The following is a 24,747-nucleotide window of genomic DNA, read 5'->3' as shown; positions in this document are numbered from 1 at the left end:
CTGCATGTTTGTATAGACTGAATTGCAATATAGAGAATATGTGCCTTTCAAAGGTTTGGGGGCATGATAGAGGAATAAAGGTAAGGCTGGTCGTATTTGTAGAGAACGGTCAGGAGAAAGGAAAATGCTGTTTAGTCTAGGTGGAATTGTAATGAGCAAACACTGCTTGCTGAAGATGTTCCGACCTGAGGAAACCTGCAGGAGGAACAGCACGGGGTCAGCGTGTGTAGGAAATACCCTGCGTCTACATTTGGAGCATCTGGGCTATGTAAGGGGAATGAGAGGAGGGTGGAAGGCAGGACTGGGCCTGCCCTGCCAGGGAAAGGCCTTTGGACTTACTGAATAGGCTTCTTTGAGACAATGAAGAGTGTTAGGTTTGGTGATGACGAATGGATAGGCAGTATGGAAGGAGCAGGCAGGAACATCAACTTTTGAGAGATCCAGAGACAGAATAGAAAGGAGGTAAGTTGATGGTATTAGCAGGATATAAAGAAGGGAGGTGATATTGCAAGAATGGTTTTTTGTTTTTGCATTTCTTTCTCCTTCCCCCTGTCCCTTCCTTCCTGCCTGCCTGCCTGCCTTCCTCTCTCTCTTCCTTTCTTCCATCATTTTCTTTCTCCCTCTCTCCCTCTCTCCCTCCCTCCCCTTTTAAAGTTAGGAGCAATCTGAATATTTTTGTGCATGCAGAGGAAAAAAAACCTGTGCAGAGGGAAACCTTAAAATGCAAATAATGAAAGACAACACCTGGAACAGGTTTTGCAAATATCTAAGGCATGGGATATCAAAGATGTATTTTAGCTTTGTCAGGAAAGTAAGAGACACTTCTCAGAGACAGAAACAAAGAGTATAGATTCTGAGATTTGAAAGAGGGGTTTATGCGACTAGGAAGAGCTACTGTTATTTACACACATACAACAAAGTGAGATGTTCTACTTAAGACAGGAGTAGTGGACTTTGGGGGAGAAAAGGTTTAGGACTACCTTATGGAGATTGTGGTAGGGAGTAAGGGTTGCTTTGCTGTGCTTAGAAAACACAAATTTGTTATCTACACAGGGTGTCTGTGTGTGTGCCCGTGTGTGTCCCATATTGCTGAGTGGGGGCAGAGAACATACACAGTAGGGTAGAGCCCATAATTGAGAACTGACTGGGTATCACTGATAGAAGGAAAAAAATGTGAAAAGATTCTGTGAAGGCAGAGAGAACTGTCTAAATGGAGACGTAGAACTGATGAGGGCAGGGGGGCTGGAAAGCCAGCTTCCCTGGAAGAGTTCGGGTGGGTTGAGGGACTCAAATAAGGCAAAAGCAATAAAGTGACTTTTATTCCTTTCCTCCTTTTGAAAAATCTCACCTGTGTTCATTTTTGTGCACTTTTTAGATTTATGCCTTTGGAAAATCACAGGTTCATTCTGTAGTCATTATTTTGCCGTGTGTTGCTTTTGCAGTGTGAAGTTAGTAACTGCATTTAAGCAATCTTTATATGTATGTGGTATTTATTTTTTAATGGCTGAGAAATTCATCCTAAGGATGTTGTTGTTAATGATTCTTTAGGTTCCCAGTTTTTTTAAATTTAAAACAATACTGTTTGCAAGTCAAATACTGATCCAGCTCTGAGACTACAAAGACTAATAAGATGTGGCCTTATCTTCAAAGAGCTTATAGTTATTAATATTTGCTGAACAAATACCTTTTTTTCTTTGGGCAGTTAAGGACATTCAGTAGTAATCAGAACATTAATCAGTGCATTAGCAGGTGATTGTAGGTAGTGATAGTGATGATAATGATTTTGAGAAGTTGCTAGCCCTCAATGTTGACCAGATTTAAAATTTTTATAGTTAATAACAGCCAAGAAAATGATGTACTTTTAATATCTCTTGGCATATTGGCTTCTGTCTTTTATAATTGATGGAGTGTCTTATTTTATATATGTGGAGTTATGATTTATAAACAGGATGGATAAACCTTGGTTTGTATTTCTATTATTATGTTGGTAGTCCTCCGGGGGTAGCATTTATAATTAAAATGTATAGAGATGCTGAAGTTAGTCTATATTTATCCTTTTACTACAATTTCTGATCATATCAGTAGTCCTCTGAAGTGTGAAATAATTATGGGCATTTGGTTAATGAATTGTGCATTGTTGCTGTTCATTCATGGAATTTGCTCTTTTATTATATTTGATGCTTCACTTAACAACAAATTTTGCTTTCTCTGCATTTGATATGTTTTTACCAAATTATTCCTGATTGTATCCATTAATCTTTAGTCACATTTGACAAAAATAAATTACTGTGATCTTTTAAAGTTACCAGTAATAATTAGATTTTTCAGGACATCAAAGTTTTGGGGGGAACCACTAGATGTTAAAGGGCTTGTAGAAGAATGTTTGCACAAGCTTTTTGGTGAAATACTATGCCCAAATGCAGTTCTGATAATGGATAAACAAAGGCTGTGGACGGAGGAAAAAGAGGCATGAAGTCTTCCTAATGAACATTTATTTGCATTCTTACCCTCTGCATTTTCTTGGGAATCAATTTTCATTTGCTTCCTTTGGGAATACCATTTTATAAATGTAATATACACAGTCCTCACATTCTTCTGCAGGTCTCTAGGAGGGGTAGAAATTGCTTCACTGTTCAGCACCTCTGTGTCCCATCCCTGGGCCGAAGCACAGCCTTGAAAAGTAGCTGTGGGTACTTTGCTCCCAAAGAGAATCTGATAAATGTAGTCACTCACTCGGGGGTCTTCAATTTTTGTTGTTGTTGTTCTCTTTGTTCTTTTATGTGACTCCAACTGTATGCATCACGGCTCACCTAGTATACTTTGGTTTTAAATCTGATTTACAAACTTAACCTCTCTGACTTCAGATTCCAGAGAAGACTGCCTCTTGATAGAAGAAAACATTAATTGTAGTTCTTTTATTTAAAAACATATGATATACTTGTAGTTTATGAATGGTGTCTGGCTAGTTCCTGAATTCTTGCTGTAGTTCTTCAGTCTAAGGCAGTGTAGCCCAGTGATTAAGGACACAGGTTATAAGATTAGAATGAAGTGGGATTGAGTCTTGGCTCCATCACTTACTAGCTCTGTGACCTTCAGCAAGTGTCCTAACTGGTTTTGCAAAGAGCCTCAAGATTCTCAAGCACAACTGAGGATAACACCCACACTCCTCTGCATGAGTAAAGGTTTGTGAAAGGGAGGAGGTGTGTGCATTGCAGAAAAAAAAATGCAGAAAAGACAGAGCCTTGGAAAATAGTGCATTCTAGGAATTACAGGTCTCCGCCCCTCACCTCTTCTCACTACCACCCCTCTCCCACCATGAGGGAAGAGAAAATCTTTTTAGAACAGTAGAATTGCAACAAATGATTATAAATTCCTACTAAAATTAATCTGGAAATTTAATGTAATAGAGTGATTTTCTTTGGCAGGAGTTGGACAGAGGGACTTGACAAACTGTGTTGAAGTTTATCTGTAGAAACCAGCCTATAAGATCTCCAGATTTTTGAAAATTTTGCAACTTCTGAAAAAGAATAGTGATAAAGGAGTAGAGATTTGTCAGATATTAAAGTGTATTCTAAAGCTATGTAAAGTAGTTTGGTAAAGGAATAGAGAGATCAGCAGAATGAGAGTCTAAAAATAGATCTAAATAAGTAAAATTTAAAATATGATAAAGGCAGCATTCCAAATCTGTCATTATTGGTTATTTAATAAGTGATGTTGCAGTATCCATTTCTCCAGATTTGTACCTTTTTTTTGTGTGTGTGTTTTATATATATATATATACATACATATATTCTGTTTATCGTATTTCCTGTAGATCAAGGATTTAACAATAAAACACCATAAAACTATTAGAAGAAAGTACACATAAATTTTTTTTTAAAAAATGGAGTAAGAAAGGTGTTTTTTAAACACAACACCAGTAAAGCCATTTTCCTTTTGGAAGATCCTGCTAGATTTGGTTTCATAAAAATTAAAATCTATCTATGGCAAAAGTATAACAAACCCATGTGAAATTGGGAAAAATACTTAAAATCCATCAAACAGACATGATTTGTTTCATGTTGTTTCATCTTTTCTGTATCCTTTTGGTTTGGTATGTCCATGAGGAGCAGCCTATAGCTAGATTCCTTTCTTTTTTTAAGTGCTTAACGGATAGATTCTTTCAATAGGTGAATTTTATCCATTTACCTTAATTTGATTCTGTATGCATTTGTTCTGTATTTTTACTTTCCATGTTTATACTTTGCGTCCTTTCTTTCCTTGCCTTCCTTCATATTATATCAGTTCCCATATCTTCAACTCTATCACTATAGTTGCCACTGCACAGCCCCATCCGAGACTTTCCCCAGAACCGAATCATCGTTCCTGCTGGGTCTGGAATGCAGACCAACTGCCACGTCAGCTGGCTGTTTCTTGGCCCGGGTGCAGCCCTCTGGGCTGTGTCTGCCTGCCTCCTAGGCCTGTTCCAGCAGATGGCCCACAGCCCCGGATGGAGGTCAAGAGAAGCCTTTCAGCCTACTTTCACAAGAGGTGGAGCCCTTTCTTCAATGCCAGCATTCAAGTGCTCGTCTGGCCTCTTTACTTTGCCTCATCTAGGAGGCTTGTATTCCTCTTACCCTTCAGGAACTGAAATCTTGGTTATTTTAGACCCAGAGCCCAGCAAAACAGAGGCTTTTGGCCTGAATACTCTGCTGTGACTTTCTACTACATTTTAGGTCCATGGAGTTTTTTTATTTTTGAGCCAACTGTGTCCTTAAAAAATATATATGTGTGTGTGTGTAATTTTTTCTGTGTTTTTAGGAGTTCAAACTTGAACTTATGATGCCATCTTGATCAAAGTTTTATTTGTAGCTATATTTGTAATAGCAAAAAAATGGTATCTGCTTTAATAAATTGGGTATTTTCAGTTATTGAAAAGAGGTAAGTATTTATAGGGAAAATTGCTAAAATGTATTATAAATTGAAAAACAGGTTGTAAAGAATGAGTTTGTGTTTAAACCAAAAAGATACATACAGGTTGGATACTTTTATAAGCAGAGAAAGTTTCTGGTAAGATGCATGAGACATTTTTCATAGTGTTGGTTACTTCTGGCCTTGGTAAGTAGGAAGTCAGCAACACATTATTCCCTTTCCATCCTTCTATATTGTTTGGATATTCCTCCTCTCTTTGAATATTGGCTGTTTTTATAATAAAAAAGTAAAAAAGAGAAAGCAGCAACTCCTTTATTGCCCCCAAACTGCATATTGCAATTAATGCTGTGGCTTAATATATTTTTGTGGCTCCATAATCATGTATATACTTCAGGAACACAAAGTATACTAATGATATGATCTATCTTAATATAATATCTGTATTAATGGTTTATTTGTTTCCTAATATAAAAATAGAAATAGGTAAAAAAAAGAAATATGTATTAAAAAACCAATCCAATATTGTACAGTTCTATAAAATGTTAACATTCACTGTTAGAAACTACAAGGCTAAAGCATAGGATCCTGATCTTGAGGATTAACAAGCCAGAATTACTTTGCAACTTTACAGGAGTGGTATTTTTTTGAGAAATTGATCCTTCCTATAAAATGTTCAGCCTTTGAGTGAGTCCCTTTTCTTATTAATGGCAATAGCTTTCTGAAATTCAGAGTTTAAGTGCCCAAAGCTTTTCTAAAAAAACATAAACTTCCCATTCCTTAAACTACACCATTTGTTTTTAAGGGGACTTGTGGCTCTGAAACCTTTGCTATAGTACTGATACACAGAGTGTCTAAAGTTCTTGATTTGTGTGTTATTACCTTCGTGCCTCTGATGGTTATTTCATAAAGATTACTCTCTCCTTTGTATTTAAAAAATCCAAATATAGACATATCTGAAAATTTATTCTAATTAAAGATGCAGAGAGTTTAAATGAATACATCTTGCAGTACTGTCTGTGACAGTTAAGGTAGGAAATAACCCAAATGTTTAAAAATAGGGGAATTGAATAAATCATTGTAAATATCTAAGATAATACTCTTCACACATTAAAAATGAAATGATAGGAAAGTTATTTGACGTGGAGAGATATTTACAATAAACAATGTTAAATGAAAAAAAATGGAATAAATCATATGATACCAGTTTTGTAAAAATGTATGTATGTAAAAATGCATAGAAAATGTGAATGTTTAAACACCCAAATGTCAACTGTGGTTATCTCTGAGTTGTGTGATTACAGGAGAGTTTTATTTTGTTCTCTTTACTTCTCTGCATTTACTGAACATGTTTTCATGCATAATAAGATAATCAGTAAAAGGTATTAAAACATACTTCTGTTCTATTCCATGTTGTGAAAGTTAAATGTCGTATCATTCCTCCCTTTAGATGGTAATTATCCTTTAAAATTCACCCAACTGTCTTGATCCATGAAAGGATCTTGGAAGTGCTTGGTAGCCAGACAGTCTTACGCAGGTCAGAAAAGGTAGAGCTGTAAAGAGCTGTATTTAGTTCACCCAACCCAGAAGGTACAATTTTAACTTAAGAGAGGGTCTAAAGATGACTGAAAGGCAGATTTCAGTTGACTTTCTTCTTCTACCATAACTAATGTTATTCCATCTAAGAATTTCAGAGTAATTTCATTCCAAATACTAATATTTTATTATGATCATGAAATTTCTGAGAATACCTATAAAAGCAATCAGTAGTACAAACAAAAAAAAGAATCCCACTCTAATTGTTCTGGTTCATCTCAGCAGTAGTAGAGCTTATTGCCTTCCATAAAAAGTAACTGCTCAAAAGAGGAGAAACAAAGAAACACTATTCCTTATAAAATCTTGAACTAGTTTAACAAATAACTGCAAATGCACAGAGAGACCAACCCTTCATTGCCGGGCATGTGGGAGCCCATCTTTTCTGCTCTGAGGGAAGGTCTTCCCGAGTTCTTCAAGGCCACTGCCAGGAGTAACTCCTTGAAGCCTGGGTACATGATTTTTGATGTCCTTCAACCTGAATCATTTTACCTAAGAACACAAAATGTTAGCACTGAATGTCACTTCAAAATACTCTTCATTCTCTTTGAGAAGATGAAAGTATTGTCTTTTCACTTACTTGCTTTATGCTTAATGTATCAGAAAAGTAAGCTCTTAATTTCAGATTAGTAATTTTGGAGGGGAGGAAAATAAATTTGGGTGACTGAGAGGTGAAACAGAAAGGAACACAGTAGATAACGGAACTGTGCAAGATCATTACAGGGCTCAAACATTTCCTTGTCTCGGCTGAAGTCGGTTAGTCAGTCAAGGAAGTATTTATGAGAAACGGTTAGAACTTCCAATAATGTCTTGATTTCACATGACTTTCCTCCTCCCTCACTCCACTGTTGTGACCCAACAAAAATGAGAAATCTAGAACATTTAGAATATAATAGCAGTTGAAATTTTTAAAATATTTCTTTTTCTTAGTATATTTTGTGTGTGTGGTTCCAAGAACATTTAGTAGTACCTTTAGGTTACATGGTGCTTCCATATATCAATTTACCTATAATTTTGGAGATGGAATTTTTATGTTTTTGCTCTGGAAGGAGCAGTAGCATTTCTCTCCAGAAATTCTGGTGGGTAGCTTGGTGATATGACACTGGAAATAATGGGATGAGAAAAACAGTGTGGTTTAACAGAGAAGCCCGTTTTAACTGATGTTGGTATTCACTAGGGTTTCTCACATCAGTGTATGTGAATAACTTTTTAAAATGTCCAATACTTGCAAAAGCAGTGCTGAGGCTTTAATGTTAGCTCTCACTTAAGTATCCAGAAATATCCTCCTGAGATGGCTTGCTAATCCTAGAGTAGTTCCCTGCCCCACACTGTGTCAGTCTGGGAAAGATAGAAATTCATCCTGATAACACAAGCCCCTAAAATTCTCTCCTGTATCACCGCTGATCCATGATTTCCCACCATGTTCTCAGAGGCATTTTCCTTTTACGGAGATCCACAGGTCCCAGGTGCCCCAATGTGGATGAAAGGCCTTCCGTGAGCTGCCTTTTATCATCCCTGCTCCCCATCTCCTTCCCACCATCCCTTGTGCCCTGTACTCCAGCCCCTGAGTGACAAGCAGCCCCTAAATAAGCTGGGCCATTTCAAACATTTGCCCTTCTCTTGCTTAAGCTGATTTTTGCCAGTGATAACTCCCTTGCCCCTCTCCACCCGTCTTAAACTCCATCCTCCGTAGACTCATCCTTTCCCAAACACCCCATCCTTGGGTACAGTTCAAAACTCCTACCTTGGATGCAGTTGTTGTCGACACAGGAAATTGTGTCATCAATTTCCCACTACTCCCCAAATTTAGCAGTTTATGACAACAACATCCATTATCGCGCAGTCCCGGCGGGTCAGGAATCTGGGTGTGCCTTAGCCTCAGTCCTCTGGCCTGAGCCTCTGCTGGACTGCAGTACGTCTTAGCAGGATTCAGCTCCTCACCGGTGGTTGAACTGAGGCCTCGGTTCCTCATGACCTGTTGACCAGGGGCCTCCCTTGATTCCTTGATGGCCAACCCAACAGCTCGCTTCACCCAAGAGAACAAAAGAGGGCAAGAGAGAGTGCCTGTAAGAGAGTGATGGTCAGATTCGTTTACCCCTAACTCCTAAGTGACAGGCCAGCATTGTTGCTGGGTCCTGCTTGTTAGAAGTGAGGCCCGAGGTCCAGCCCACATTCCAGGGTGGGGATTGCACACCACGAAGGGGAGACCGCGGGGAACTAGTACCTCTTCTACCACAGCCTGCAGTTACCTTGGGTACGCTCATGTGGGGCCCTGTGGGCTGGGTGGGAGACTACTCTTGCTCTCTTTGCCTATGTCCCTGCCTCTCAGGGTGTGGGCATCTGGTGTGGGCATGCTGTGACTGATTCCAAGGTTGAAAGAGAGGTATATTTTAAATAATCTGACTCTTAAATGCCATTTGAAAGCTAACACTCTCATTTGATCTTCAACGAAAGAAAAAATGCTCTATTTTAGTGCTGGAAGAGCAACTCTCTGTGGTGGACTTACTAAGAAAAGGTGATACAGCTCACCAACATGGTGCATTCTTATGAGATATAAATGTAATCTTGACTATGTAGTTTTGGATTTATATCCTCAACTTAACTTCTAATTCAGAATAAAATTAGAGCCCTTTGTATTTTCAAATTATCACCTGTAAAACTCTACTGCATGTAACTGGCCTCTCTTCAGCTGGGACTACTTACAGCATGGTCCAAGATTAATTCACTTCAGTCAACACTTTGCCTGGCACTTGGGCTCTCAAAATTCTTTTAAAATTATGTGCTAACTTGATACATTCTTGTTTGTTTTTTAAGAATACATCCAGTACTAAATGTACTAGCATTACTGGGGTTTTCATAGTTTACAGATTTTTCTCTGGCACAAATGCTTAAAAAGAGTGACCTGGGCTACTATCCCGGTAATTTCTATTATTTTGCTAGTTAGAGCATTAGCAGTTTTGCCCTTGAATCAATGTTCTCTCCTCTCTCCATGGTTTCCAAATATTTTGTCCTTATGAGTCAAGAGAATTGCCCTGATTTTATGGTGACATTTGGGTACGATATTTAAACTGTTCAAAGTTATAAAAACGACCCTTGGGTATTAAATGTAATAAATGGCTCTGAATTGAATACATGTGCAGGTTCTCTTCTATGAGCTTTGTGAACCCCAGCTACCCCAGTTAGAGTCTCCTTGTGATCGGGTTCTGTGACGTCCTCTCATCCCCCAAGAGGACATCAGGCCATGAAAACTCCTCATGGCTTGGTGTTGATGTAAACTTTGGGTCTTCTGAAGTTTTGGGGTTCATCTGTAAGTAGTATGGATTTGTACTACTGCTGGTCCCACCCAGCCCTGAAGAGGCAGGGTATCTCTGCAAGAAAACAAGACAAAACAAATACTAGTTTTACCCCTGAGACATTTATTTGCAACACTCAAAGAAAGGCCGGGAGGGATGACTCCTGGGACTGACCAGCCTTTGCTTAGCCTCACCTTTTCCAAGAATATTGTTTTTTGTTTTGTTTTGTTTTTTACTACTGATGGATGCTGAGCACGGGGTTCATGTGTCCTGACTTGTATTTTCTTTCTAATTGTACAATACCGTGCTTCAATATTCTAAGTTAGACTATAAACTCCTCGGTATCAGAGGTATTTCTCTTCTTTCTCTGTTTTGATTATCTTTAATCTCTGTTCCCATTTTATGCCCAGTGTAACACCACTCCAGAAATCCAAGCCAGCACACAGGAGATTTAGTGTAAATTTCTCAGGGCTTAAGAGTAGCTTGCTGGTGAGGGGTCAGAACACACCTGGGCCTTTGTATGGAAGGGTGAATCTGAGTTTGAAAAGGCTTTGCAGCAACACTGAGTTAACTCTGCACGGGTAAAGATGGGTGCCAGGCTCTGCTTTGACCATCTAAATGCACAAGAGTATGTTACTGTCATGAAATTGTACTGTCATATTTTCTCGTTGTGATTCACTCACAGTTTAATATGCTTCTAGTTCTGGCTTGACTTTTCCCCTAGGAAGAGACTCAAATCTCTTCATTATAATATAGACAGTGTACTGCACTTTGAATACAAATTTATCCATGTTCAGAGTAATTTTTCTTGTGATTGTCTCTACCCTGGAGAAGTGCCTTTAATGAATTACATACAAATTGTGTAATTTAAGAAGTTAATTTGGTTTTCTGGTTACACAGGACTAAAAACAGCCCTTGTAGAAAGAGATGATTTCTCATCAGGGACCAGCAGTAGAAGCACTAAATTGATCCATGGTGGTGTGAGATATCTTCAGAAAGCTATCATGAAGTTGGATATCGAGCAGGTAATTGTGTATGCTGGTTGTTAAACAAAAATTGTGACTATGCTTTTTTCTACCCAATTAAATCAGTTTTTTTTCCATAGCTTTTAACATTTCTTCCTGTTGGAAATACCTATCTAGTATATTCTGCTGGAGTATCTTTCAGGAGAGGTGTGCCAGTTCTCTCCTGTATCATTATGTTTATGGGCAGTCAGGGGCTTTTTCTACACAGGCATGTCAGAGTCGCAGATTTACACAGTCACTTTGGGTGTGTTGCCTTTTAACAATTGTGATTGTTTTTCTTTTGCCAAGGCCACCAAACTGTAGTTCCCCAGCAGTTTCAAGGGAGGCTGTGCTGTGAGATAGGAGCATTAAACTGATGCTCTAAAGTGCAGCAGCAATCATACATTCATATTGTCACTGACATATTCTTAGGGAAAAGATGATCTGAGTCATGCTTTTCTTATGTCCCACTTTATTGTGTCCAGTCTGCCACCATTTGAAAACTGCCAAGGCAGTGTGGAAGATGACATTTCCCAGAGGGGTAAAAAAAATCAGCTGAACTCCCTATCTGCTTTCTGTACATGCAAAACACAGCAGCACTAACTTGACATTGTCAGTTTTGAATCTGTCCCGTTTTCTTATGTGTCTCTTTGGCATCATGATGGATGCAAGGAAGAGAGCATAGTGTTTAGAATCAGAAGACTTGTGATGTGCTCCAGCTTATTTATTCGATTTCTATGAGCTTCAGTTTGCTCATTTGTAAAATTAGTATAATAATAATGCTGGCTCTTTAGAGAGTCATAATGGGGACTAAAGGAGCTCAGACAAAAGCTTTTTTATAATCTGTAAAATTTTGTGCAACTCCCAAGTATCTCTGCTTGGGTTAGTGGAGGCAAGAAGGAAACGTTTAGCATGAATTTGAGCAGTCTGTTCTCTCTTACCTGGGAAAATATTATAAAGGACTGAGAAAGCAGACAATACAGAGAACGCAAGAGAAATTGTTACAATAATCTTGTAACTCAAGTCAGGAAAATATCTTACACCTGGGAACTCTGACAGCATGTTATTCTCCTATGCAAATACAGTTAAGGTTTCTAAAAAATCTTTCAGGTTGACAGCATGATGTATTATTAGAAATTTGATTAGGAGGGAGCTATCCTCACTCAGAGGCAGAGAGGTTTCTGTGTATCAATCAGTTGGCAGGGTGTCTATTTGCCATTTGAAAATATTATGATCTGTTACTGCCAAACTAATTTTCTCTGTTTTGCCTTTCAGTATAGGATGGTAAAGGAAGCCCTTCACGAGCGTGCCAACCTGCTAGAAATTGCTCCCCATTTATCATCTCCATTGCCTATAATGCTTCCAATTTACAGGTAAGCTTTCTGGTATCATCAGTATACTATTTGCTTATCTGACGCTAATAAAACAACATAGTTTAGAGGAAGTATTCCCTCAGAAAGAAAATACCTCAATGTGTATTTTCTTAATGTAGTTTTAATTCCCTCAGAAAGAAATGTAGTTTTAATTCCCTCAGAAAGAAAATACCTCAATGTGTATTTTCTTAATGTAGTTTTAATTGGTCCTAATCTGGAATCATTTTTGAACATTTTCCTTTGTTGTGTCTAAAAGTATGGCTTTTCCTAAATTACTCTCTTCTGGGCCACCTCTAAGGGGTAGCTCTTGAAGGCAAAGGGGATTTTGTTTTGTATTTCTAATTAGTAGTTTCTTACTCTGGTTTTCTGAGTGCACATTAGAGACACCCCAGCCCCTACCTTGATCCAGTTAAACCAGTCTCTAGACATGTGAGGCCCAGGCATCCGAATTCATTTTTGATGCTTCCCCAGAGAATTCTAGTATGCAGCGAGGTGGAGAACCACCTCCTTGGAGGTCATTCATTTAAAGTCTCACTGATTTCTTTACTTGTATAATTCAGCCAAGCTGGTGTCAGAAACAGTCATGCCATCCTCCTGTTTTTTTTTTTTTGCAGTAGAGTTCTACATATATTTTGCTTTTCTTAAATGAAAAGTATCAAAGTATCTTATAACTTAAAATGACATTCTTTAATGTTATACTTGTGTCTCAAGAATCCTTCCCCCTATTTATGCTCTAGGTGGTGGCAGTTACCTTACTACTGGGCAGGAATCAAGCTATATGATCTGGTTGCCGGAAGTAATTGCCTGAAAAGCAGTTATGTCCTTAGCAAATCAAGAGCCCTTGAACATTTCCCAATGCTGCAGAAGGACAAACTGGTGGGAGCAATTGTCTACTATGATGGTATGTGATTTTTATTTTCTACAAAATACTTTTCGCTCACTCTTGACCCTCACAGTATATTCTTCATAAGATAGTTTTGCATTCTTAATTAAAACGCTCATCTTTCACAACAAGCAGACGTACGCACATATGTACATGCACTCACCATTTTCTCTAATATTTGCTGAGAATCTCCCATAGTGTTTTGCTTTTAATAATGTTTATTTTTGCATATTCCTTTGCTTTTTTGATTTCCGCTTTGTATTTATGGTTGGTTTGGCCCATTTTCCATCATGATGAATTTGGACCCCGCTCTCATGCCGTTTAATTTGTTACGTGTTTGCCAGTGAAGGCTTGCCTTATAAATACATTATCATGCTGAAAGCAGCTGAGGATCTGGTAGGTTTTCTAGATGAAACCTCTATTTTCAAGGGGTTATAAACCGAGGGAAAAATGCCCCCTGGGCTGAAGTTGACATGTTTGTATTTTGCACAGGACACAATTCTTGAACATTTAATTTATGTGATGAGGGTAGATGAATGCTGAATCTCTTAAACCAAACCTTCAGTTTTTATTGCTTATTTTATTGTTGTTAGATGTTTTCTAAAGTGACATTATCTAGTATCTGTTTGCCATGTGTTCAGTGTGCAGCACACTGACCAGTTTGGGGTGTGTGTGTGTGTGAGTGTGTGTGTGTGTGTGTGTGTGTGTGAACAATATGGTTTTGGACACTGTAATTTGAAGGAACTCAACACTTAATACATCTTCAGATGCACCATAATATAAACAAAAAAGGAAAAGCCATTTGTGAAATTATAGTTTTAAAGGGTGTACAGATTTGGAAAATAGTCCAAGGATGTCCCTTTGTAAGAAAATAGCTGGACCCACATAATTGTACATGGTCAAAAAGTGTTAGAAATTTTGTGACACAAAGGACAGCTTAGGCTCTGTTAGTCAGGGAGTTTTTTTTTTTTTACCCCCCATTATGTAATCTTTTGTATTTTGTGTCAAACATCTACACTCTTAGCATGAAGAAATGTTTTCTGTTTGTTTGTTTGTTTTGGGGGTTTATTTTTTTCAGGAGACTTTGATAATTGTATTTCACATTATGGGATGTCCTCAAGGCCACCGCTACCTTTTTCCTTCTTCTCAGTGTTAGGTTTCTGAATCAGTTTCTCTTGTCTCTCAGGCTTTCACGTATGAATGCAAAATGTATACGTGCAGAAGGGGCAACAGGGACAAACTCCAGAAAATGTCTTCGGAGCAGCAATATTAGAGAAATGTTAAGGGTCTTAGACAAACATTAAAAGCTAGAAAATTCACACCTTATGGTGCCTTCCAGCATCTAAACACCACAGGGGGGCACTTAACTACTTTTTTGGTGCCCTTGAGTGAGCCCGCATGTTAAAGGACAACCTTCATTGTGAATTTGCTCTCTCTGCATCAGACCCTAATCCATTGTAGTTTATGGGGTGATTATATTAAAGAGATGTTTGGTCCAGGAGGAGTAGGAGGCATCCTGCAGTTGGCACCCTGCCCATCCTGACATGGAAATACCTGTGCCCTTTGTGTCTTATTACTAAACCCTCCTACACAAGTGCTCTCAAAGACTTGGTCTTTTTCTCTACCACGTGATGTATCAGACACTAACTACACTTATTTATCTTTTAGCTTGTGCGTATCTGCAATTGCCTTAAAAGGACTGTTAGTGGATGTCATATCTGAATTTGGGGCAGCCTGTCTTATGTTGGGTTGATGTTGTTATGAATTATAGATTCTGATTGATTCTGCAGAGAGAAACTAAGGGAAATCTTTGTCATATATGCAGAAGGAACATTATCCTATGAGTATGAAGAGAGAAGAATTTCTGTAATCTAGAATTGGCTTGTATGGCTTGTTACAGGTTGCAAAGGTGTGAGTTTAGCAGATTACTGAAAACTTATAAAAATATTATTTAAAATGATTTTGAATTGAGATTAAAAGTTAATCATTAAATCTGATTATCTGTGAATAGAATGAATGGGTAAACATAATTATGTTCTAGCTATTTGAAATAAATAATTTTTCTTTATCCTTGTTCTGAAATGATATAGACCCAACTATATCATGCTTGAGGAAAGACAAAACAAAGCTATGAAACGGAGTGTGATTCTATGATTCACAGCTATATTCACAGGTAGAGCAACCCGTTTCATTTAATGATGTGATGAACAATTTAAGTACTAACATGGAAATAAGTAGAAAGGAGCATATAAGTAAAAGAATTAGATGCAGTAAATATGTGCTTAGGAAAGGAAGGGATGCCTTACCCCTTAACCAAAAATTTATCATCCTGCTCCTATAGATTTCAGGGAAGAAAAAAATACCTTCATGAATATTTCCCATTACAAATGAGGTCTAAGCATTGCAGTTTATAAGACAAACCTTTTTTAACCAGAAGAAAGATACTCTTCTTGGTCAATGACCATTATGAGAATGTAATCACAGTACTCAAATGATTTCAACATGCATTCGGGCTGCTTGAAATAACTTTTTTTTTATATACTTAAAAATAATTTATTAAAATGAAATTCACATAACATAAAATTAGCCATTTTAAAGTGAACAGAAATAACACATTTTATAACTCCTTGAGAGAATTTTGATTATGATGAAAAAATGGCACCAGTAACTAAATGAACTTTTAAATGCCACAAGTTTTGCTACCTAAACACTCTAATCTTGAGCACCAAGAAAAGTGAAATATAATGGTGTGAAAATACAGTCAGAGAGACTAGTAAACATTGCCATTAACTTGGATTCTTGGTTGAGACGATATTTAAGGTTCCTTCAAAGCAGAGATATTAGGGCTGTAAGCTGTTTCCTCTGAAGTACAAATGGACAAAGGTCAAAAAATTTCTTAATTACTCTTAAAAAGTTTATCCTAAATAGAAATAGTGATGGCCATTGCATATAATTAAGGTAAAATCTATTCTTCCACAAAAGGTGATAAAATCCATGTACTTTTTAAAGTAGTAATTATAGTGGCTATTCTGTGCTTGGCATAGGTATGATCCGTTGCCGTATTTTCTTGTTAACTGCTGGAAAACAAACTCACACATATGGAGTAATAACCACTCTCTTTTTCAGTGAAGACAAATTAAATGTCAGATTTCTCTGTAAAATCCATATGAACTGAAAGTTGGGATAGGAAGTGACATACCAGGTTGTATTTTCTTCTTATATTCTGTTAGAGAAAACATACAGTGAACTCACAAATTTTCTGACTGAGACACATTCTAGTGTTTTCTATCTGCTTCTCTCCATCTCCTGCTGGATATCCGCTGGCTGAATACTGGCCATGACCATTACCATTGATAAGGGGGTTACCAGGTAGATAGCACGGTGACTGGTCCAAGTCTCCCAAGTCATCAAGAATTGGTTGCAGCATGACAGGCTTGGGTGACTTGCAGGCGGTGAGATTATATGATCCCGCTGTGGAGGGGGAGCCCGTTTCCTCAGGAACTTATTGTGTCTTCCCTTGTCAACTTTATGTCAATCTTCCTGCTCCCAGAGTAGGCCTTTGGTGCTATTCTACCTGGACTCTAGTCACCCAACCCAGTGCACTGAAAATGAGATATAATTAAAAATCATTAAATATTTAAAACCATTAAATGCCCTCATTAAACTTCTATAAGATGAAGCTGGAGAAGAAAATTACAGCTTTAAATTCTTCCTTCTGAGTCTAGCCATTGACAGAGAGAGATGTCTGTTATTTCATATCCGATGATGCCCTTAAGTATTCGTTATGCACATATGAAAATATGCAACCTACAGGAAATTACATTAGCTTTCCTAATGTAAATAAAAGTTAGTTATATCCATGTTTCAAGGAGGGAATTAAAGCCCAGGTTTCACTAGAATATTCATTTTTTATTCCAGCCTAAAATGCACAGCGTACAAATAGCTGAATTCAGCTCGTGAGAGAGCAAAGCCAATTTAATCCCTGGCTCCCCTGAGGTAAATGTAGTTCACGGTCCTGCCTCCACCCCAACCTCAGCTATAATCCCTGGCTCCTGGAGGTAAAAATGCACTGAAGTGAGGAAAATTCTGCAGCGGGATATAATGATCCAAAATGACAGGGACAATAATGACAATGAATTTCATGTCTCCCAGTCATGAGCTGGAGATGCTTGACTAGGCTGACTTATACAATTAAATTGTTACAGGTGCAGCAGGAGATGCAGTTAGCTGTGTGCTTTGGGGAACGATGCCTCTGGCAGAAGGCATATTGTGGAATCTAGACTCTTTTGTTAGGAACAAACTATTACTCTTCTAGGCATGCCCCTGCAGTTGTACACGTTAGGGTTAAAGACAAGTATTGTAAGGTGTTGATTTTATCTACTTTGAAAGTGAAAAAAATCAATTATCCAATAACACAACAGTGCTTTTCTATTCTGTCTTATGTTTTCGTTTTTGTTTTCCCGTTGCACTCCTGGAACATAAGTCAAATTAAAGATGGTGCCTCTATTAATTCTCATTTACACTATTTGCAAACACAATTGTTGAACTAATAGGGTGTATCTGCTTGAAGTCTGACAGACACATTCATTTCTTCAGGGTAATAGAAATAGGTTGAATAAATAACTGAAATATGTGGATTTACAAACAAAACTGCAGTGCTATTATGCAAGACTAGGCTGTGTGCTGCTTAATAGAAGCTGACTGGTGGTGTGGTGATCTCTACAAAGGAGTGTGGACCTCGTGGGGAGTACAGGGCCATCCACTGGGTGTAGGAAGAACATATTAGGACTTCTAAGATATGTTTCTGTCAAATTCCTTACAATACCTGTTTTTACATGAAGTTCAAATGTCTATTATATATAAGTAAAATAGTTGAGATAAGTAATTTATAAATAATACATATTGGGGTTATATGCTGACATTTACTTTCCCTTTGGGGGACAGTCAACTTAATTTTTCAACTTAATTTTTGAATCACTGGGTTAGTAATTTGTCATCATTTTCTGTCTTTCATAACTGACTAATCTGAATGCTTACAAGATAGATGTATGTAGAGATAGGAAAAATTCCCCTGGAAGAGGAAACACTACCAAATCCCTTTCTTCATTTTGGAAGGTCCAGTTTCTGTGAACTTTGATTGGGGGGGGAGTCTATAAAACCAAAATTTTTGACAAAGAGGGGATATTATCTCAAACTTACCAAAATTTATCATGGTGTATTAAAACTTGTCTATTGTTTTTATTTTCATTTCCACCTTAAAATGAAAATATAATAAATTCATTTTAAAACATAAAGTTCTATTTGCCAACGGTTCTCAAGGTTCCTGTCCCTTTTAGATCCTTATTATCTGTCATACACACCAAGGTTTAAAGTTATGTAAATATTGATACACATAAAAGAATACATCTAATACACATATATAAGTTGTGAAGCTTAATCATAACAACCCTGGAATCCACAACTTACCTTTAAACTTAGAAACTTATCAATACATTGAATCTATTTGTGCCTTCAAATTGTGAATACCCCTTATTTCATCTTCTCTCTTTCCTAGAAATTACTGGTATTCTGAATTTTATTATTAGAGTTCTCTCTTTTTTATGTTATATGAATATATTTGAAAATAAACTGTTATTTAGTTTTATTTTTAAACTTTGTAAAATTATAATATGACGTGTTATATAAGTTGATACAAACACTGTGGACAATAATTGGACAGTCTTAGTAAAGTTAAGCACACACAACCCTTATGATTCAGTTATTCTGCTACATAGTGTGTGTCCCGAAGAAGCTCTTATGCATGCCCACCAGGAGATGGGTAAAGAAAAGTTCATTGCAGTGCTGGGTATAATTTCAAAAAGGGAAATAATTCGAATCTCTATCAAGAGACAAATGAATAGATAACGTCTGATATATTCACATAATGCAGTAAAACACTGCATTGGAAGTGAATATAAGCTAAACTGAACAACATGGATGAGTCTTAGAACAATAATGTTGGAAACGACATAACTTGTCTCACAGTTATGACCATCACAATTATAATTGAAAACTGCTGTCCAAAGTAGTGTAATGTAGTGGCAACAATTAACGACATGCGTGTAGACGACTTGGGTTTACATACTCTTGAGTTTTGAGCCCTACATTATACATCTATGAACTTAGGCTTATCATACATAACTCAGATTTAAATGAACTATTTTACATGTAAAATAACTTTGTACAAATGAAGCATTACTTAAGTATCATTTTATTTGGGTCAATTTTATGGATATTCTGCAATCCAGCAAATTTCTACTTTTGATAAAAATATTCCAAAGTGAAGCATCAGTTCCACAAATGTTCCTGTATAGATTTAAAATTTGCAGACCCTTTGAGAAAAATTTTCAGAACATTCTTAGGAGAAAGGAAAATACTGTGCATGTAAACATGCTCCAGGTATATATATATAATCTTTGAAATTTAAGGGTTCAGAAACATTTAAAAGAACTTAAAATTATCCACATCTTAGCCACTGATTTAAAGCACATTTGTTTTTAATATTTCTCCTTGTCCATATGTAGTTTTATACTTATAAATTAAATAAATAATTTTTATTTTGGTTTTCTACTACCGTCTTTGCCATTGTATTTCTCCTTATTTTCTGTGAGTTAGATAAATGACACTGACATTATTGCTCATACAGCAGGCATTTTTTTTTTGCCCTTGAATTCTGCCTTTTTGCTATTCAGTGTATCTTGGTACCAACTAATGCTAAATGAGTTTGACATGTACCCCTGAGAAACAAAACTTACAAACTGTGGCTTCAAAGGAAATCTTGAATAAATAGGACACATTTGTGTCCATCCAGGCTAACATCCAACATATGCTTTAGCTTCCTGCTGATGAGGCAGAGCAAAATAGCCCCTAGAAAAGTTTGCAGTTGCTTATTGCTCACTTGACCAGCATGTATGAAATACCAGGCTTTCATTCTCTTATAATCGGCTTTTAGGAAAATCAAAAGCATGCAAAAGTTGATGTGATCAGGTATAGCCTATTGAGATAGTAGTAATTTATATTATACTCTGTATAAAAAAGCTTGAAAACAGGGATAAAATTCACCAGTAGTAAGATATGTTTGCATATAAGTTGTTGGAGCAAATAGGTCTGGTGGTTTCACGGTACCCTATTTCCCCCCCATAAACTGTTGCTCAATTGACCCTTTTAAAAAAGATACAGGATCAAAGGCAAAAGCTATTGTATCAGAAATCTCCATGCGCTCTTCCCCCCAGTTAACTCATTCATCCAAAAAATATTTATGGAGCTTCAATTTTCCAGGCATTGTGCCTGGCATTAGGGCCAAATGCATTATGGACACAGTTCTGAGTTTTCAGGTGTTGAGAGCTTCTGCCATATGGCAAATACTGTACCAAACACATGGTCCCTGCCACAAGCAATGCTTTACATTTGTACAGCAGAGGATGGTTTTCAAACCATTTTTTTCCCCATAAATCATCTTAGTTGACCCAGCTCGGTATGTATGCTGGAATAGGATATTATGATCCCTGCTTTATGGAGATGGGGAATCATAAGAAATATCTGGACCAATATTTTGGATATACAGGGATATTCAAGTTGTTTTCTCCTTTTATTTATTTATTTTTGGTTAAAAAAAAGAACTTTTTGAGATGTGGATTAGTTTTTATGGTTTCTTTTAGCTACCATTAAATTTTAAGTCTGTCACACACCTTAACAGAAAATAACCAATGGTTCAGCAAAGTATACACATTTCTATTAAGGCAAATTTCAAACCTATGAAGAAGTAATGAGAATAATAAAGGGAATCATCTGTTTGAACCCTTATAAACTCACTAAACTTCATCTATATGCCTATCTGTGCCCCCTGCCCCACAGAAAAAAAAAAAGTTCATACCTGAGTATTTTAGTCTTTCCTTAAAATATAGTCACAATGAAAATGTTTAACAGTAATTTCTTAATATCAGTTATCCAGTCAGGTTCATATGTCCCCTATAGTCTCAGAAGCTTAACTGGCTCCTGATTTCAAAAATTAGCCTGTAAAACAAACACTAGTTAAGACTCACTTATGCCAATTCAGTCTTTTTGTAACGAATCAGTTTCCTGTCCCTTCCTCTGTTCCCTTATGGTTTCAGTAACAGTTCCCCTGTGTTTTCTGTACAGTGGTACGTAGGCTGGTTCCATCAGTCTTTTGCTGTGTAAGAACACAAAACACCCAGTGGGTTCTTTTTTGGCCCAAAACACCAGTGGGTTCTTTCACCGTACCGAGGATGGGTAGGCTCAGCTGGGTGTTTCTTACTTGGAATTCCTCCTATGCTTGCAGTGAGATTGTGGATAACCACGGAGTCTCCTGGGAACTTCCTTATTTATATTTCTGTTGGACTGGGAAGGCTGGAACAGCTGGGGGCTGGCCCAGTGTCTCTCACTGTGACTTTCCACCTGGCTAGCTTGGACTTTTTCACGGAATAGTCAGACTTCTTATGTGATGGCTGGCTTACTGCATTGAGCATACCAAGGGACCAAGGCACAAATGTAAGACTTCTTCTGACCAAGCCTTGGAAATCACACAGTGTCACTTCTACCACATTCTGTTAATTAAAGGGAATTGCAGAGACAGCTGAGATTTAAGGGACAGGACATTACAAAAGAAAAACAAGAGCATAATTTATTGGGGAGAGGTGGGACATCTTTGGTGGCTAGCTAAGGAGGCTGGTTCAAATTGTTCTGTTCATAGTGCTTCATAGGTAATCGTGTGAATTACCATTATAAGTCTTTTGCCTCTCTTTTTTTCCCCTTAAGCAGTCATTATAATCATTGCCTAGATCATTTACAGTATTACATTAGGGGTAAAGAGGTTACAAAATGATTCTTTTCTACTGTTTTTCCAATCTCATTTATTAGTTGGATTACTTATAATTTCCCTGTATCAGCTATTTGCCTACCTTGAAGTATATTTTATATAAAATTTCCGAATAAATATTTGGTTCTTTCCATTTATACTCTAGTTTCCAAAAATAGTGAGTCGGTTTTCTAGCATCCTCCAAGGGTGGTGAGATATTTTTGGATTGTGAGTTAAACTCATGGCTTAAATATATTTGTTGTGTGTCAGCCCGTTAGAGTTATTGATGTTCAAACTGCCCTATCTCTGGCCATGGGCACCTCCTCACACTGGCCCCTAAGCCCTGTTGATAATGTTGTCAGTTATCTATGATGGGTTCTGTGCTGTGACAAGATATTTCAGGCTTATCTTGAAGCTTTTCTGCCTTAGATCAGCCGTTTCTTCAATAAGCCTTGACATTTGTGAGGAATGGGAATTAGAGACCAAAATCTATTCTCTGTGGATGTCATTGCTACTCATTGGTCATTATTTCTTGGCATTTCAGTAGAAAAAGTTAAAAAAAATTATCTTGTTTAAAGAAGAAAAACAGGAGTTCTTAGACATAGTTCCACATGAAATTCAGGAGCACATGGCTTTTATTTAACCTCCATCATACCTCCAAAAAATATTATTTGAGGCCAGTTCAAGATTTTTTTATTGTAATTTTGTTGTTGCTATTGTTACTATTTATGCAAATGGAGGTACATAGACAAATGACTGACTTTTAAAACTACTTGACACAGTTCCTATCAGGGTGGTTATTTTACCAACTCAGTACAACAAATCAATTTAATTTTGCTTTATAGATCATTATGGATTTATTTTTTAAAGCTGTGCTTTTGTTTAATAATTATGTAAAATACAGGGCTTAAAGGTAAAAAATAAAAACAAAGACTGTTCAAATAGGGCTAATGTCTCTCTCTCTTTTTTTAATGTTGGCATATCCTTTCACCATGTATGTGTGCATGTGTGTACATCTTATGTACGCTTGCATTTGCTCCTCCTACCATTTCTTAGAGAACAGTAGTGCTTTGCTTTTTTCATGTAATATACTGGGTGTTTCATTCCATAGTAGTGTAAGGAACCACAAAGTTTTTAAAAGGTGAATTTCAAAAGCACCCAGGAACCAAATTTCATGGAATTAAAATTTATAGCCATGTTAGGTACTTAGGTCAAAATATACCCATTGGTGCATCCTTAGCCACCAATAAACCACATATTTAAGTTATTTTTCTTTTTATAGGTGAACATGAAATATTATTTCCTTTCTTTGGACACCACAAAACAATGACACATCTGCTAATTTATCTGTATAAGAGCTTAAAATGAAGCTGTCTCAAGTGCTATTATCATTACATGAAATATGCTCTGATTTGTTTGAATTTGCTAAGAACTATTTCATATTATCTGCTTGTGTTGAATACTAATCTGCTTACTCAGACTGAATGCTCATGTTAATCAGTCTTTTAAGTAGGTGAGTCTGTTTTGTACTAATAAATGAAATTACGTACTTCTCAGAACAATTTTTAATATTCTTTAAATTAATGGTGCATTAAAAAATTTAGACATGAAACTCATTAAGTGCAGCTTATAGTTATGATTTAAAAGTTTGAAGTGTTTTCTGGTTTTATTTTAGAGACCTTGAGAAAACACATGCCCAAGAAATAGAATCCGTGTTTAAATGTGCAGCATATTGCAGCTTAAAGTAACTAACTATCCAGTATCTAAGTAATTTTCCCTCAGAAATGCGATCTATATGTGACACTTGGGAGGAAGGGGAGAATGAAGTAATTATAACTGGAATATGAGAAAATAAATAGGAAGTAAAAAGCTGTAATGATTGGTCTCCAGAAACTGGTTTTCTTGCTGCTTTATTGTATGACCATATAAGACCTCACATATCTGTTGGCAGAGTCCCTGTGCAGATCGGCCCCCCACCCACACTAGTGTGTTCTCGGGCGTTCTTTCAAGGCGATCAAGAGTGTTTGCTCAGATAAATGTTTAGAAAAATGAAGAAAGAGAAAGAACAGTAGTCAAATCCATTTTGCAGTTCTGCACAAGACACACAGCGCTTTCTTAGTGTAATGGAAATACAAGCTGGTATCTAGCCTCACAAGAAATAGCACTAATGAAAATAAAGAAAAACCCACACTTGAGTTTCAACTGCCAGTTCTACAACCAGTCCCTGGTAATGTAATATAGAAAAACTGTGAAGAAAAAGTTATTGGTTCATAGTTCTTACAAATAAAACTAACACCATGGTAGATTATATTCTCTGGAACCAAACAGACCACTGTATTAGAATGTGAATTTCAAACTGGTTTCACTATTACTATTAATACTTACTCATATCACACTTTATATTGGCAAAACACTCCTTAGATTGGTATATACGCCCACAGAAAACCCGAACCACACAACACCTCCTTTTATTTTTAAACTCAGCTCTGCACATTCAGCACACACACACATATAACTGACTTCCCACATAATTTATATAAATGCAGCTCCTTTACTATCCAAAACTGAGGAGGTATTCTTGCATTCACTGGAAAAGTATTGCCAATGTGTAATTTGCTGTCAATTCAAAAGAATAGATCTTTGAGAAGAAAATGATAAGAGAACACAATAAGTAGATGAGCAACTATCATATTAAGAACAAAATCAGATAAATAGTACTTTTTATGTTTTTATGCCACAGATGATTAATATCTAACTCTGAGTTAACTTGGGATAGGTCAACTCCAAAGCCTCTCAGTAAGCCAGAAACTTCCTGTTTCCCAGGAGCTTTAAATTCTTC

The 24,747-nt window shown here is 37.0% G+C and overlaps 1 protein-coding gene across 2 annotated transcripts in view; it reads left to right on the top strand.

Annotated features, from left to right (window-relative positions):
• Nucleotides 1–24,747, top strand: part of GPD2 (glycerol-3-phosphate dehydrogenase 2) — a 124,142-nt gene that overhangs the window by 47,000 nt on the left and 52,395 nt on the right. For both annotated transcript variants that reach the window (XM_036884142.2, XM_036884141.2), the window contains exons 4-6: nt 10,695–10,819; nt 12,074–12,171; nt 12,909–13,072. In XM_036884142.2, coding sequence (XP_036740037.1) covers nt 10,695–10,819; nt 12,074–12,171; nt 12,909–13,072 — 387 coding nt within the window. The remainder of the gene's footprint in view (nt 1–10,694; nt 10,820–12,073; nt 12,172–12,908; nt 13,073–24,747) is intronic.

The sequence above is a fragment of the Manis pentadactyla genome, chromosome 8 (genome assembly GCF_030020395.1).
Source record: "Manis pentadactyla isolate mManPen7 chromosome 8, mManPen7.hap1, whole genome shotgun sequence".
Lineage (NCBI taxonomy): Eukaryota > Metazoa > Chordata > Mammalia > Pholidota > Manidae > Manis > Manis pentadactyla.
This window is presented reverse-complemented; position numbering and strand designations above follow the sequence as displayed.